At 37.1% G+C, this 12,774-nt stretch overlaps 1 protein-coding gene across 2 annotated transcripts in view; it reads right to left on the bottom strand.

The window, feature by feature from the left end:
* Positions 1–1,180: 1,180 nt before the first annotated feature.
* bmp7b (bone morphogenetic protein 7b) overlaps positions 1,181–12,774 on the bottom strand; it is a 105,364-nt gene continuing 93,770 nt past the window's right edge. Inside the window, exons 6-7 of one of the 2 annotated variants that reach the window (XM_066670841.1) lie at positions 9,614–9,724; positions 1,181–2,290 (exon numbers count right to left, since the gene is read on the bottom strand). In XM_066670841.1, coding sequence (XP_066526938.1) covers positions 2,141–2,290; positions 9,614–9,724 — 261 coding nt within the window. In that variant the 3' untranslated portion in view covers positions 1,181–2,140. The remainder of the gene's footprint in view (positions 2,291–9,613; positions 9,725–12,774) is intronic. The other variant, XM_066670843.1, reaches the window with a different exon arrangement.

Raw genomic sequence — 12,774 nt, forward strand, 5'->3', positions numbered from 1 at the left:
CATTACAGCAATTGAATCTCTGATGGGCTTTCTCTCCACTGGTATATATTTTCTCTCTTCGTCGTTCCTATTTTTGTTTGTTTAGTATTCTTAACCTGGCTTCATCTAATTTACTTTCATCTCATTTACTCAACTACTCTTTAGTTGGGGGCACGGTGGTGCAACAGGTAGTGTCGCTGTCACACAGCTCCAGGGTCCTGGGGTTGTGGGTTGAAGGCCCACTCCAGGTGACTCATTTTGTGGGGAGTTTGGTATGTTCTCCCTCTGTCTGCATGGGTTTCCGCCAGGTGCTCTGGCACCCACAATCCAAAACCAATATTGGTAGGTGAATTGGCTACTCAAAAGTGTCCATAGGTGTGACTGAATGTGTGACTTGCGCCAGGGTCTGTTCCCGGACTCACTGTGAGCCTGAACTGGATAAGCAATTACAGACAATTAATGAATGAATATATGAATGAATGGTTAGGTTTTTTTTTTTGTTTGTTTGTTTCTAGTTTCATGCTCTTTCAGATTAAGGATAATACTTGGTTCTTTATATTTTTTTAATTTAAAACTACACAGATTAATGTCTGTCTCTCACACACACACACACACTTTTGAACAAGTTTGAATAACCAGTCCACCTTTCAACATGTGTTTTTGGACTACAGGAGGAAATAAGATCACCTAGAGGAAACCCGCATATACAAGGGGAAAACACACCAACTCCTTACAGCTTTACAGTCTTAACGTGTTGAACAGTTTGTTTCAGCACCCCCATATATACATTTATTCTTGTTTCATAACCAAATATAGGGAGGAATTCATTTTGAGATTACAAGACAAATCAGGCTCCTTAGAATGTATACTATATATAACAATATAGTATTTTTTTCATAGAATTCTTGAAATATTCAAAATAAACACCTACACATCATTTGTTTTAAATATTTAAATACACACATATAAATATTCTTTATATATTAAATTTCATATATTAGTATAAAATGAAGAAAATGTTTATAAAATGTGAATTTAAATAATACAGTATTTTTATGTGATTTTATTTTACACAGATTCAATACAAAATCAGTCAAAAATGTACTGAATTTATTTGTAATGAAAAGGTATGCATAATGAAATTAAATTGAAATTGAAGTTTTATTTAAGTAGCTTTTAATTGTTCTTCATTAATAACCATCTATAAAACTTCACTTTGTCTGTGACTTTATTTTATTTATTTCTTTCCAGACATTTTCGCTCCAAGGATATAATACTCCAAAACAATTTCATGAACAGACCTTGAGTATAAATGTAAAACATAGGCTTTCTCTTTATATACAAGATTTATCACAGTGTTTTACAGAAATAAAAAGAGTAAGGAAACATGGGGAAGCACCCAAGTAAAAACAGTGATCTACCTTTAGACACATGCAGTGGGGAAAGGGCAAAATCTCTTAGGACATGTTTTTCCCAATTCCCCCATAGCTTTTGTCTAAAATTCGATCATCATCTTTTATATGGGTGTTTATTTACTTTGACTTTTTCCTGTGCTGTAGTGTTCTTCAGGAATATGTTATCCAATGGCTAAATGCCCCAGCAAATAGTGAATTCTGCAGACTTATTCTAAAATGTTGCTGTTAATTTAGATCTTATTGTGAGCAAATTTATAAATATTTTGTCTTCCCTAAGAGTGAATTTATCAGGTTAATAAAGAAAGGAAGAAACTTGGGGAGAATATGTATGTTTGGGCTCCATGTTGAAAGATCAGGAAAATAAATACTCTTTGTTTCTTTCATTGAAAACCTATTTACACAGTAGAAAGCACAAAGAATGCAAGTGTGTGTGTGTGTTGGTACATTTAATTCCAACACATTCCACAATAGAAATAGTGAATGTAAATAGTAGCTCCTTTTATGTTTTGTCTTAGAGTCATTTAAAAGCCAAACACACACAAAAAACTAAACAAACAAAACAACAACAACAAAGACCGAAATAAAACATTCCCACACAAGGACCATTTAGCCCCTCATTTTGATCTGGACATGCGTGTCTGACATGGTTGAATCTGTAAATGTGTGAATACATTAATGTGGTCTTGAATTTGTGTGTATGTGTGTGAGAAAATGAGAGAGAAAGAGAGAGAGGGAGAAACTGGAGTCTAGTGGCAGCCACAGGCTCTAACTACCATGTTGCGATATTTCTTCAGAATGACATTGGAACTGTCGTCAAAATACAGCACAGAGATGGCGTGTAGATGTGTTGGGGCACAGCATGGCTTGGGCACTACTTCAGGGTTAATGAAGTGAACCTGAGGAAAGGGTCAATGTGAAAGATCAGAAGTTAACATTATATTTTTACATTTAATGTTTGTTCCTCAAGCTAGGCTGCAGCCAAAAAGGTGAGTCCTTGGTAGAACTATCCTACATGTGTACGATATGTAAGACAGAGTAATTTCTTAAGCATATTTTCATGTAATTGCAATATTGTTAAGATGAAATCTAATCTAGAAATATTGCTGATGTGAACAATAAGAGAAGGAGAGTGATATATTGTGAATATTTTAGTATGACAATTAAAATATTTATTTATTTGTAATTCAATGCTATGCAGCTAGCCTTAAATTCAAATTGAATGCGTTTGCACAACAGCATAAATATTCCAGTAGAATTTTTCAAATCTGTCAGAATGGATATTCTGTGTTCCTCAGCTGTATTCATGGGTTGCAGTCAGTCAGTGTTGCCAACTTGTAACCAGATTTAATGACTTTTCAGACCCCTTTAGCGAGTTCTTTTTAAAAAGCGACTAGCGACAAATCTAGTGACTTTTTGTACAAACCCCAACTACTTCCTATTCAAGAGAGTCGCTAAATCTACCAATCAATGAGACATACTCAGTTTTCACACTCTCACCATCTCTGTTCCACTGCAGCTCACACAGATGAGAATTAGCTGTGCATGTGCAGACAGTGTTACCTGTTGTTTGCTCCTCCTCTTTCACGTTTAGTTTGTTCCCATTTCTAAACTTCTGAACTGAGATCAGATCATTTATGTACACAAGTCTGTACACTGTACTTCATTTAAACACATAACACATTCAACATTAAAATTAAGATATTTAATATGGAAACCCTGAAATTTTTAATTGCACATTAATTAAATTACCAAGTTTGACTCAAACCATAAATACACTCTTTCACAAAGCCTAGTGGTTTATTAGCTGTTTTATTCAATAAGGCAAATGTGGCTTTCAAAACGCTGATAATTTTTTTACAGTGCCCTCCATAATTATTAGCACCCCTAGTTAAAATGTGTTAAAAGCCTTAAAATAACTTATTTCTTTTATTGCAGAAGCATAATCTCACTCTGAAAGAAATTAGAAAAAGCAACCTTCAACTCAAGTGAAAAAAAATACAAATAAAAAAATTAAGCAAAAATCCTGACTCGGAAATAATTATTTCCCATAAAATAACCTGTTACACAATTATTGGCACCCTTAACAATTTCTTGGAAATAAATGTATTTTAACCATTTGTGTCATTTCTACTGTAGTGTATAAAGTGGATCAAAGTATCTAGGAAACTTTAATTAGTAATTTGTCACTTCCTGTTTCCCTGGGCTATAAATATGGCATTACACAGAGGACTATTTCTCTTACTCACTTTTAAACATGGGAAAGACAAGAGAACACACTATTCAAGTAAGGCAGATGTGTGTCGACCTTCATAAATCAGGCAATGGCCTGATACAAGAAAATAGACACTCACCTGCAGATGTGACAAACAAGCCTGGAAGAGGACGCAAGTGTATCTTGCCACCACGCACAGTGAAAAGGATGATAAGAGAAGTAAAATGTTCTCCAAAGCTCACTGTATGAGAATTGAATCAAACGGTAGCACCTTGGGGTTATGAGTTCTCCCAAACAACCATCAGGTGCTATCTACATGCCAACAAGCTGTTTGGGAGGTATGCACGGAGAAAGCCTTTTCTGAGTTATACTCATAAGTGTAAACGGGTGGAGTTTGCCAAGCGGTACTGGGATTTTAACTGGGAACGTGTGCTTTGGTCCGATGAGACCAGATAGAGCTTTTTGGCAACAAACATTCTAAGTGGGTCTGACGTAACACCAAGGATGAGTACGCAGAAAAACACCTCATGTCCACTGTTAAGTATGGGGAGGATCGGTGATGCTGTGGGCCTGTTTCTCCTCCAAAGGACCTGGTAACCTAGTAAGGATACATGGGATCATGAACTCTTTGAATCAGAATCTGGTGGCCTCTGCCCAAAAGCTGCAGATGGGTCGTCACTGGGTCTTTCAGCAAGATAATGTCACTAAACATATGGCCAAGTCTACTCTAAAATGGTTCACAAGGCATAAAATCAAGCTCCTCTCATGGCCATCTCAGTCCCCAGACCTCAACCCAATAGAAAACCTGTGGGGTGAGCTGAAGAGGAGAGTGCATAGGAGAAGACCCATGACGCTGGACAATTTAGAGAGGTTGTGCAAAGAGGAATGGTCGAAGATCGATCTATCTGTATTAGGAGAAGATTAAGTGCTGTCTTGTTGGCAAAAGGAGGTTGTAAAAAGTACTAACACCAGGGGTGCCAATAATTGTGACACATGTTTTCATTCAAAAGGTTTAATTTTTTTTCCCCACTAATAATTATGGAAGGCCCTGTATATCTTATAAACTCTCATTGCTCTGTCGTTCTCATACACATACATGCTGCTACTTCTCTCCAGTATAAATTTGTTTCTGCTCGTCTGCTTGCTTCTCATGCTCTCTCAGAGAGACTTAGAGAATTTGTTCTCTGTAAATATGAACTTTGTATGGTTTATCCTGTACAGCTGGGGTGTCCTATCACATAAGTAAAGTGCTGGTGTAGCTGCATGGTTTCCCTAACAAATCAAACTAGAACACACCTAATTTCACTCATCTAATCAGTTGGTCTCAGCTAATAACTGCAGGGAAAAGTTTCAATAGTTTTTGTTTAGCCGATGATTTCAGCCAAACAAGAGATCTCCTGCTAGGTAGAATATGTAAATATGATGTGATGATGTAATAAATGTGCAAATTAGCACACTGCAGCATCTAGCAACATTTCGTAACTTTATAATCAAGCTTTAGCTACTTTCATCTGAAAAGATTTGGCAACACTGCAGTTACATAATATTTTTGCCGTGGACACCATGTTAAGGACTGATTTTCTTGTTTCAGAGCGCAGCACTACTGTAAACAAATGGGAAGAACAGATACATTTATCTCATACTGTGCTGGAAAGTGTTTAACATCACCCATAAGCACAGAACCCCACCACCTCTTTATGCCAGGGTAAAGGATCACACTACATAGTATAATGAAGAGAAAAAGACAACTAAAATCAATTAGCTACATTAGCATTGTGGTAGAATCTAATGGGAAACTGATAGCATACCAGTCTTAACTTTCTTTGCTCTTCTATCTTCACACACAAATCATATACAAGCATCAGTAATCATCTTATTTCACTTGCAATTTGTTTAAGTGTGTAACAGACTACAGACACAAGCCTCATATTCCTCTGTGTCAGTCTTTTCCCCCTTTTACGTTTTTAAATAATTTGATCCTGCTGTCCCTGCGCTCTGAGAGTTGAACAGATTCTTGGAGGATAATGTTTTATCTCAACTTTCTGAATTATTTCTCCTGTTTGCCTTATAGTTTAATAAAGCAGTTCTCCTTGTTTGAAAGCGTGAGTTATCAGTGAGAGTGGTTTCCATAGCACCAAAGCCAGCAGAGGCTGAATCCCAAACAACTCCCTACACCCTACATAGGGCACAGTCAGTCATAAAATAATGGTTTGTGCGCTGACGTATTGCATTGTTGCTCGACAGTAATATTTAGTTACCTATAGGTTCATGTTTCCCTGTCAAATGAGCATCTAATTACTTTCTGTATTAGTTATATTATATGTGATATGTGATGCATCATATAGGGAGTATAGCACTTGTATATATAGAGTATAGTATAGACTTGGCCCATGCTCCTTTACTGACAGACACAGCTGAACAGAGCTCTGTTTACAAATGTGATGTTAATAAATGGATGAGGCATTCATACTTATATTTCTTTCATTTTAACAACAAATTTGAGTAATGAGCAGGTCCCCAATTTGGCAGCTACTCTGTACTGTGACGACAGCTGCAACCCATGAATATTAAGAGTCTTCTGATTGGAACTGGATTTAATGACATGGTGGCCTACAGATGCAACCCATTTTTCCTGCAACCTTGTTAATGGAAAGCAGCTTATGTTATCATGTAACTCATACTTTTTTTATGGTGTGTATTAGTGGATGAAAATACATTGATACACTATGTATCAATCAATAATAATTAATAAAATACCAGCAGCTCAATACTTTACAAAAAGTTAATTGTATGCAATCTTGATGGAATTGCACTGGAAATTCTTTTTTAAACTTGCTTGGTGGCATTATCTGACAAAAATGTTTAAATTTATTAGTAAATACTCTCTCTCATACACACACACACACACACACACACACACAGGTGCTAAAATTCTAAATATATACACAGGTCATAAAATTTGAATATCATGAAAAAGTTTATTTATTTCAGTAATTCTATTCAAAACGTGAAACTTGTATATTGCATTCATTCATTACACACAGACTGATATATTTCAAGTGTTTATTTATTTTAAATTGATGATTATAACTGACAAAAATGAAAACTCCAAATTCAGTATCTCTGAAAATTAGAATATTGTGAAAAGGTTCAATATTGAAAACACCTTGTGACACACTCTAATCGGCTAATTAACACAAAACACCTGCAAAGGCCTTTAAGTGGTCTCTCAGTCTAGTTCTGTAGACTACACAATCATGGGGAAGACTGCAGACTTGACAGTAGTCCAAAAGATGCCCATTGACACCTTACACAAGCAGGGCAAGACACAAAAGGTCATTGCTAAAGAGGCTGGCTGTTCACAGAGCTCTGTGTCCAAGCACATTAATCGAGGGGCAAAGGGAAGGAAAAGATGTGGTAGAAAATTATGTACAAGCAATAGGGATAACCGCACCCTGGAGAGGATTGTGAAGCAAAACCCCCTTCAAAAACTTGGGGGAGATTCACAAAGACTGGACTGCAGCTGGTGTGGCCTTGGCTAGTGTTTAAATTAGTGTGAGCCCGACTACGCCACCTAGGGAGTTTCACCCTAGGAAATAACCCCAAGTACTTTCCAAAAGCACACAGGTATGTTCCGAAAAGAGAAGAGACACGAAATGGAGTTCAGCGTACAAAGTCCTTTACCAGTTGTCTTACAACATTTAAAATAACAATTTTATTAATAAGTTTAAAAAAAATAAAACACAAAAGATTACAGTGGGGTTTTACATATTCGCTTCTGAAAATAACCCCAACTAGGTTATTGACTAGATTGGCTCACCATATGATCCCACCATTTGCATATATTTTAACTGGGTTCCAAACGGACGCTCTCCTATACAGAGTTCCAATACTAGAGACTATACAACCCACACACAGAGGTTACCAAAAAGAACCCTCATAGGGTAGTGACTCCACACACAGCAGATCAAGTGCCCAGGAAAAAGGAAAGAAATGTCCGAAAAGGATAACCAGTCAACCAAAGGGACACTTGTAACAGGTTGCTCTGCAAGAACAGGTAAAATACACAATTACGTAAAGCAGGCAGATCAAATGCTTAAAAGGACTGTAATACCCATAGCCCAAACACAATCCAAAATAACCAAAATAAAAGGGTTAATTTAAAAGGCAAAGAAAAACAAAATAACTCAATAACAAACAAATAAGAAAACCCACAAGGGCAAATAATCAAAATAAAAGAAACAACCAGATAAAACAAGATAAAAGTGGTTCAACCCCACAATGTATCCACAAAGGCAAAACAGCAGGAGACTAGAAGAAGCTCTGCTCCACACCACCTGGGCCACCTCCAATGGCGACACCCCAGAGCACCTAATAAAAGGAACATTTTAATCATAAAAATATAAAACCGTCATATAATAGGTGGGATAAAGCTAGCCACATGCTAAGCATACATACCCCCCGTGCCTCAAGCCCTTAAACCCATCTGTAACTAAAACATACACCAGCCTAACTAAAAGAATGGAATTTGTACCTTGATGCACCTTGCCAGCCCACCCGTTCTCAGGCACACCAACATACACCTAAATACTTCATTAAAATAGGTAACAGTAGCTCCTAATGTCTACTGTCCAACCAATCGTACTCACCAATTGCTTTATATGCACTATCCCAGATTAAAACTGCCGCTAACGGCTAGCAACATGGTGAATCGACGGGGAGAGTGGCACCTGTCTCCTTTATGGTAAAATGTCCGAGACGCTCAGCAGCAAGCACCGCAGTACCGTGACCCAAACGATAAAAAGTGGGAGCTTAGCCTACCACATGCTAACTGCGTATATATACACTGGAGCTAATGAGCAACAGCATGACCCAGGAGAGAGGGGGGGGGGGGGGGGGGGAAGACTGCTCCTCAACTACGGTGGCTGCCCAAGCCCAAAAATAACTAATGGCCCAGTGACAGCTCTGCCTGCTACACTGGCGTCAGTGCTTTGAGAACCACCATGCACAGACATATGCAAGACATGGGATTCAGCTGTCGCATTCCTTGTGTCAAGCCACTATTGAACAAGAAACAGTGTCAGAAGTGTCTCGCCTGGGCTAAAGACAAAAAGGATTGGACTGCTGCTGAATGGTCCAAAGTTATGTTCTCTGATGAAAGTAAATTTTGTATTTCCTTTGGAAATCAACATTCCATATTCAGGAGAAAGGAGAGGCACAGAATCCACACTGCTTAATGGATTGGCGTGCCATGTCATCTGCTCGTGTTGGTCCACTGTGTTTTCTGAGGTCCAAGGTCAACGCAGCCATCTACCAGGAGGTTTTAGAGCACTTCATGCTTTCTGATGCTGACCAACTTTATGGGGATGCAGATTTAATTTTCCAACAGGACTTGGCACCTGCACACAGTGCCAAAGCTACCAGTACCTGGTTTAAGGACCATGGTATCCTTGTTCTTAATTGGCCAGCAAACTCGCCTGACCTTATCCCCATAGAAAATCTATGGGGTATTGTGAAGAGGAAGATGCAATACAACAGACCCAAAAATGCAGAAGAGCTAACTATCAGAGCAACCTGAACTCTCATAACACCTGAGCAGTGCCACAGACTGATCGACTCCATGCCATGCCGCATTGCTGCAGTAATTCAGGCAAAAGGAGCCCCAACTAAGTATTGAGTGCTGTACATGCTCATATGTTTCATGTTCATACTTTTCAGTTCACCAGCATTTCTAAAAATCTTTTTTTTTTGTACTGGTCTTAAGTAATATTCTAATTTTCTGAGATACTGAATTTAGGGTTTTCATTATTTGTCATTTATAATCATCAAATTATCAGTTTGTAAAAGTTTCATAAAAGTTTCACTTTATGAAAGGAATTACTGAAATAAATCAACTTTTTCATTATATTCTAATTTTATGACTAGCACCTGTATGTACATTGGCAGTGAAAATGCAAATGATCTGGGGTTTTTTTTCATTCAAGAGATGAAATAAAAATTGAGGTACCAGTGTCTGTACGATGGCGTGGTTAGTGGCATTCATATAGGAATTCAGTGGAAAGGCACACTCTCCCATACAGTAATATGCTGCATAGCCTTCTGGAGCAATGATCCAATCCTAAAAGCAGTAAAGCATAAATTTGTGTAGGAAAGACTGATGACAAAGAGCTATTGTCATATATAATAAATCCAAGAAAAATTCTACTCAAATGTAATCTGATATGTCAAAATAAAATTTTATGCTTCATTGTTTCCAAAATAATTTGTAAAAAAAAATGGGCAAGTTGTGTTTTACAAGCTTTGAATACTCATATTTTATTTTTGAAGAAGTATTTCAATATTCATTCTCAACCAATAATATATTATACAACATTTTTAATATAAATATACAATACAACCTATAAAATTCAATGTAAATATACATCATAAGAAAAATTCAGCCCTATCTTTGTTACTGTTTATTTTTATTAAAACTGTACCAGTTTTCAGTTTGTAGAAAAAGGATTATATCTATTTGTCAGTTGGACATCTCAGAGATGATTCCTGACATTATGTCAGATAATTACAGAGAAGAGTCTGACAGGATACATTATAACCTAGTAATTTTTAATTCAAAACAGCACACAATTCTAAACTTTTCTGGACCATTTAAGATTAGCTTGGGCCATGAGAACCTGTTAACAATTCTGCATAAATTAGATGTATGGCCTTCTCTTTGCATAAAAGCTTGAGATTGCAGTGGCGGGCTCTGTTAAGTTTCAAGATTTTTAAAAAATACTCCTAAGCCCATCTGGCTATATTTGTCACTGCAGCAAAACTGTTCTCTCTTGTCTCGAAGGTCATGCTCATTCAGCATTGATGTCCAGCCTTGCTCTACATGTAATGGTATAGCCCCAGACTTCCTGAATTGTTTCATAATTTTAAATATGGTAGATGATAAAAGACACATATTCTGAACAAAAAAATGTTCTGTTTTAATTATTTGACAGATATTTGACTCTCATAAAGTGGTGAGCAACAACCTATTATTTCTTGCAAAGTCTAAGACTGCAATAAGATGAAAACTTTTGAATAGATGAAATTAAATAAATCAATGAAACTAATTATGCAATTATTGGTCAATTACAATGTAACAGACTGTATCATTATCATTTTAACCCATCTGTGGCAGTTAAAACACACAGAAAAAAAAAACTCACTAAACGTGTAGACTTTGAGGGGGACCACCAGGCTCAGGGCTGAATTTGTGTAATGGAATTCTGAGAGCCTAATGTCTTTTGGAGCTTTGTACCAGAAAACTCTGAAGTAATTCTGCATGGATTTGATGTATGGCTTTCTCCTTGCATTTTAAGTGATAATTGTTTCAGGTCAGTAGCATGGTGGTTTCTAAACATCTAAGGGATTAAAGCCATGCACATTCAACAATGGTGTCATTTGCGACAGACTTCTCCAGATTTCCTGATTCTTTTCAAAATAATATGTACACAAACTGGTGAGGAACTTAATTCTTCACAAGCTTGCACAGAAAAATGTTTAACTCTTTGAAAATTCTCCATTGAAATTGAAAGAGTGGTGAGCTACCTCTCTTTTCTTGTAAAGATTGAAACTTTGATGAAGGTTCCTTTTAATTAATTTTAGATTCTCTTGTATGGAGTTAATATAGGGAAAGATCTTGAGATTGAATTTTGATTAAATTAATTTATTTTCACATTCATTTTATGTTTTCATAAAATAATTTATCTTTATTATCTTTTCTTTTTAGTTTCATGATTTTTCTGTTACAGATCTTTCAGCATCAGTTTCAGACTTTTGGCCCTGATCTGGTGTGGGAGGCATAGGACTCCGTGTTGACTATTAAAAATATTACAAAACACTCACACTATATTCAGTGTAAAGCATTAACTTTAGTGACCAGGGTCTGTATAATGAGACGTTTTAGATAGCATTTGGCACCAATTGCCATATAAGAGCAATAGTGTAGTTACCCAGCCATACTTAAGTTTCCCACCTGCAGTTTGCTTGAGATGCTATCTGCTCCATCAGGACAAGCTGCTGGTTCCAGCACGCAGATAAGAAATGTTAACAACTTATTTTTCCCCATCTCTCCTTAATCAGATTTCCCTTTCCACCTTAAATGGTACTGCAACTACTTTCTGTGTTTTAACACTAAGAAAGGCACATGAAAACACACAGCAACAGAACCAGTTTAAACACCACTGGGGAGCTAGGGAATAAGGAGGTATTTATTCACACTTGTTATGTATGTTTTGCAGCTTGTTCTGATGTCATCACCATCAAAGTGCAGGTGGGAATGTGCGGCTGGGGAGTGTAGTGGAGTATGGACCAGATCAAGAAATGAAAAATTTAAGACTCTCCACTCTGATGATGATTTTTGGGACAGAACCCACATTCCACAGACTCGGCACACCTCCACACACACAAACTCACGCACACAAACAAAGACTAAGCAGAACACACTTCAGTCACCCCAGGACGCCAGATGACTACTCCCCCTTCTTCTTCTGGACAGTAAAAGCATAAACCCCAATTTTATGACTTTAAGCCTAGGAGATCAATCGGAGCCTTGGAAACCAGGATTAAAGAACCCCAGTTTTATTGCCACCGGCGCCTGCTTATCTTCTACAAAATCAACAGATGGCCCAGAACCGGCCTTGCGGTGACCTCTCGCAACCCTAGTTCAAACCAGACAAACAGCATGGACCAACAGTGCCTCCAAGTGGACATTTGCGAAATCACGTTTCGCCCTGTCTCCCTCTAAATACATAACGGACGCATCGGGGCCACTGTTTATAAACATGTTTTATGCAATGTGTATTAATGTTACCCTCTGTTATTCTCAGGTAAATGTCTACTAACTAACAAAGTGATGTGTATTACTGTTTCAATCATGAGGGAAAATTCCTGTCTCCATTTAGGAAAACGAATTAATTTCTAACATCTATAATAGTTGGTAATGTACTCGAGATTATATATATATATATATATATATATATATATTTGATAAAAATAATGTCCAAGTATGTATGCTATGTCCAAGTATGTATGAAGTATATTTTATCCAGTATTTTGTATTAGCCAAAAAAATTTGATTTCTCTCTCTCCTCCCTGAAACGTGAAGAAAGTCACGTGAACCTCAGACCCAGGATC

The sequence above is a fragment of the Hoplias malabaricus genome, chromosome 5 (assembly GCF_029633855.1).
Source record: "Hoplias malabaricus isolate fHopMal1 chromosome 5, fHopMal1.hap1, whole genome shotgun sequence".
In the NCBI taxonomy this organism is placed as follows: Eukaryota; Metazoa; Chordata; class Actinopteri; order Characiformes; family Erythrinidae; genus Hoplias; species Hoplias malabaricus.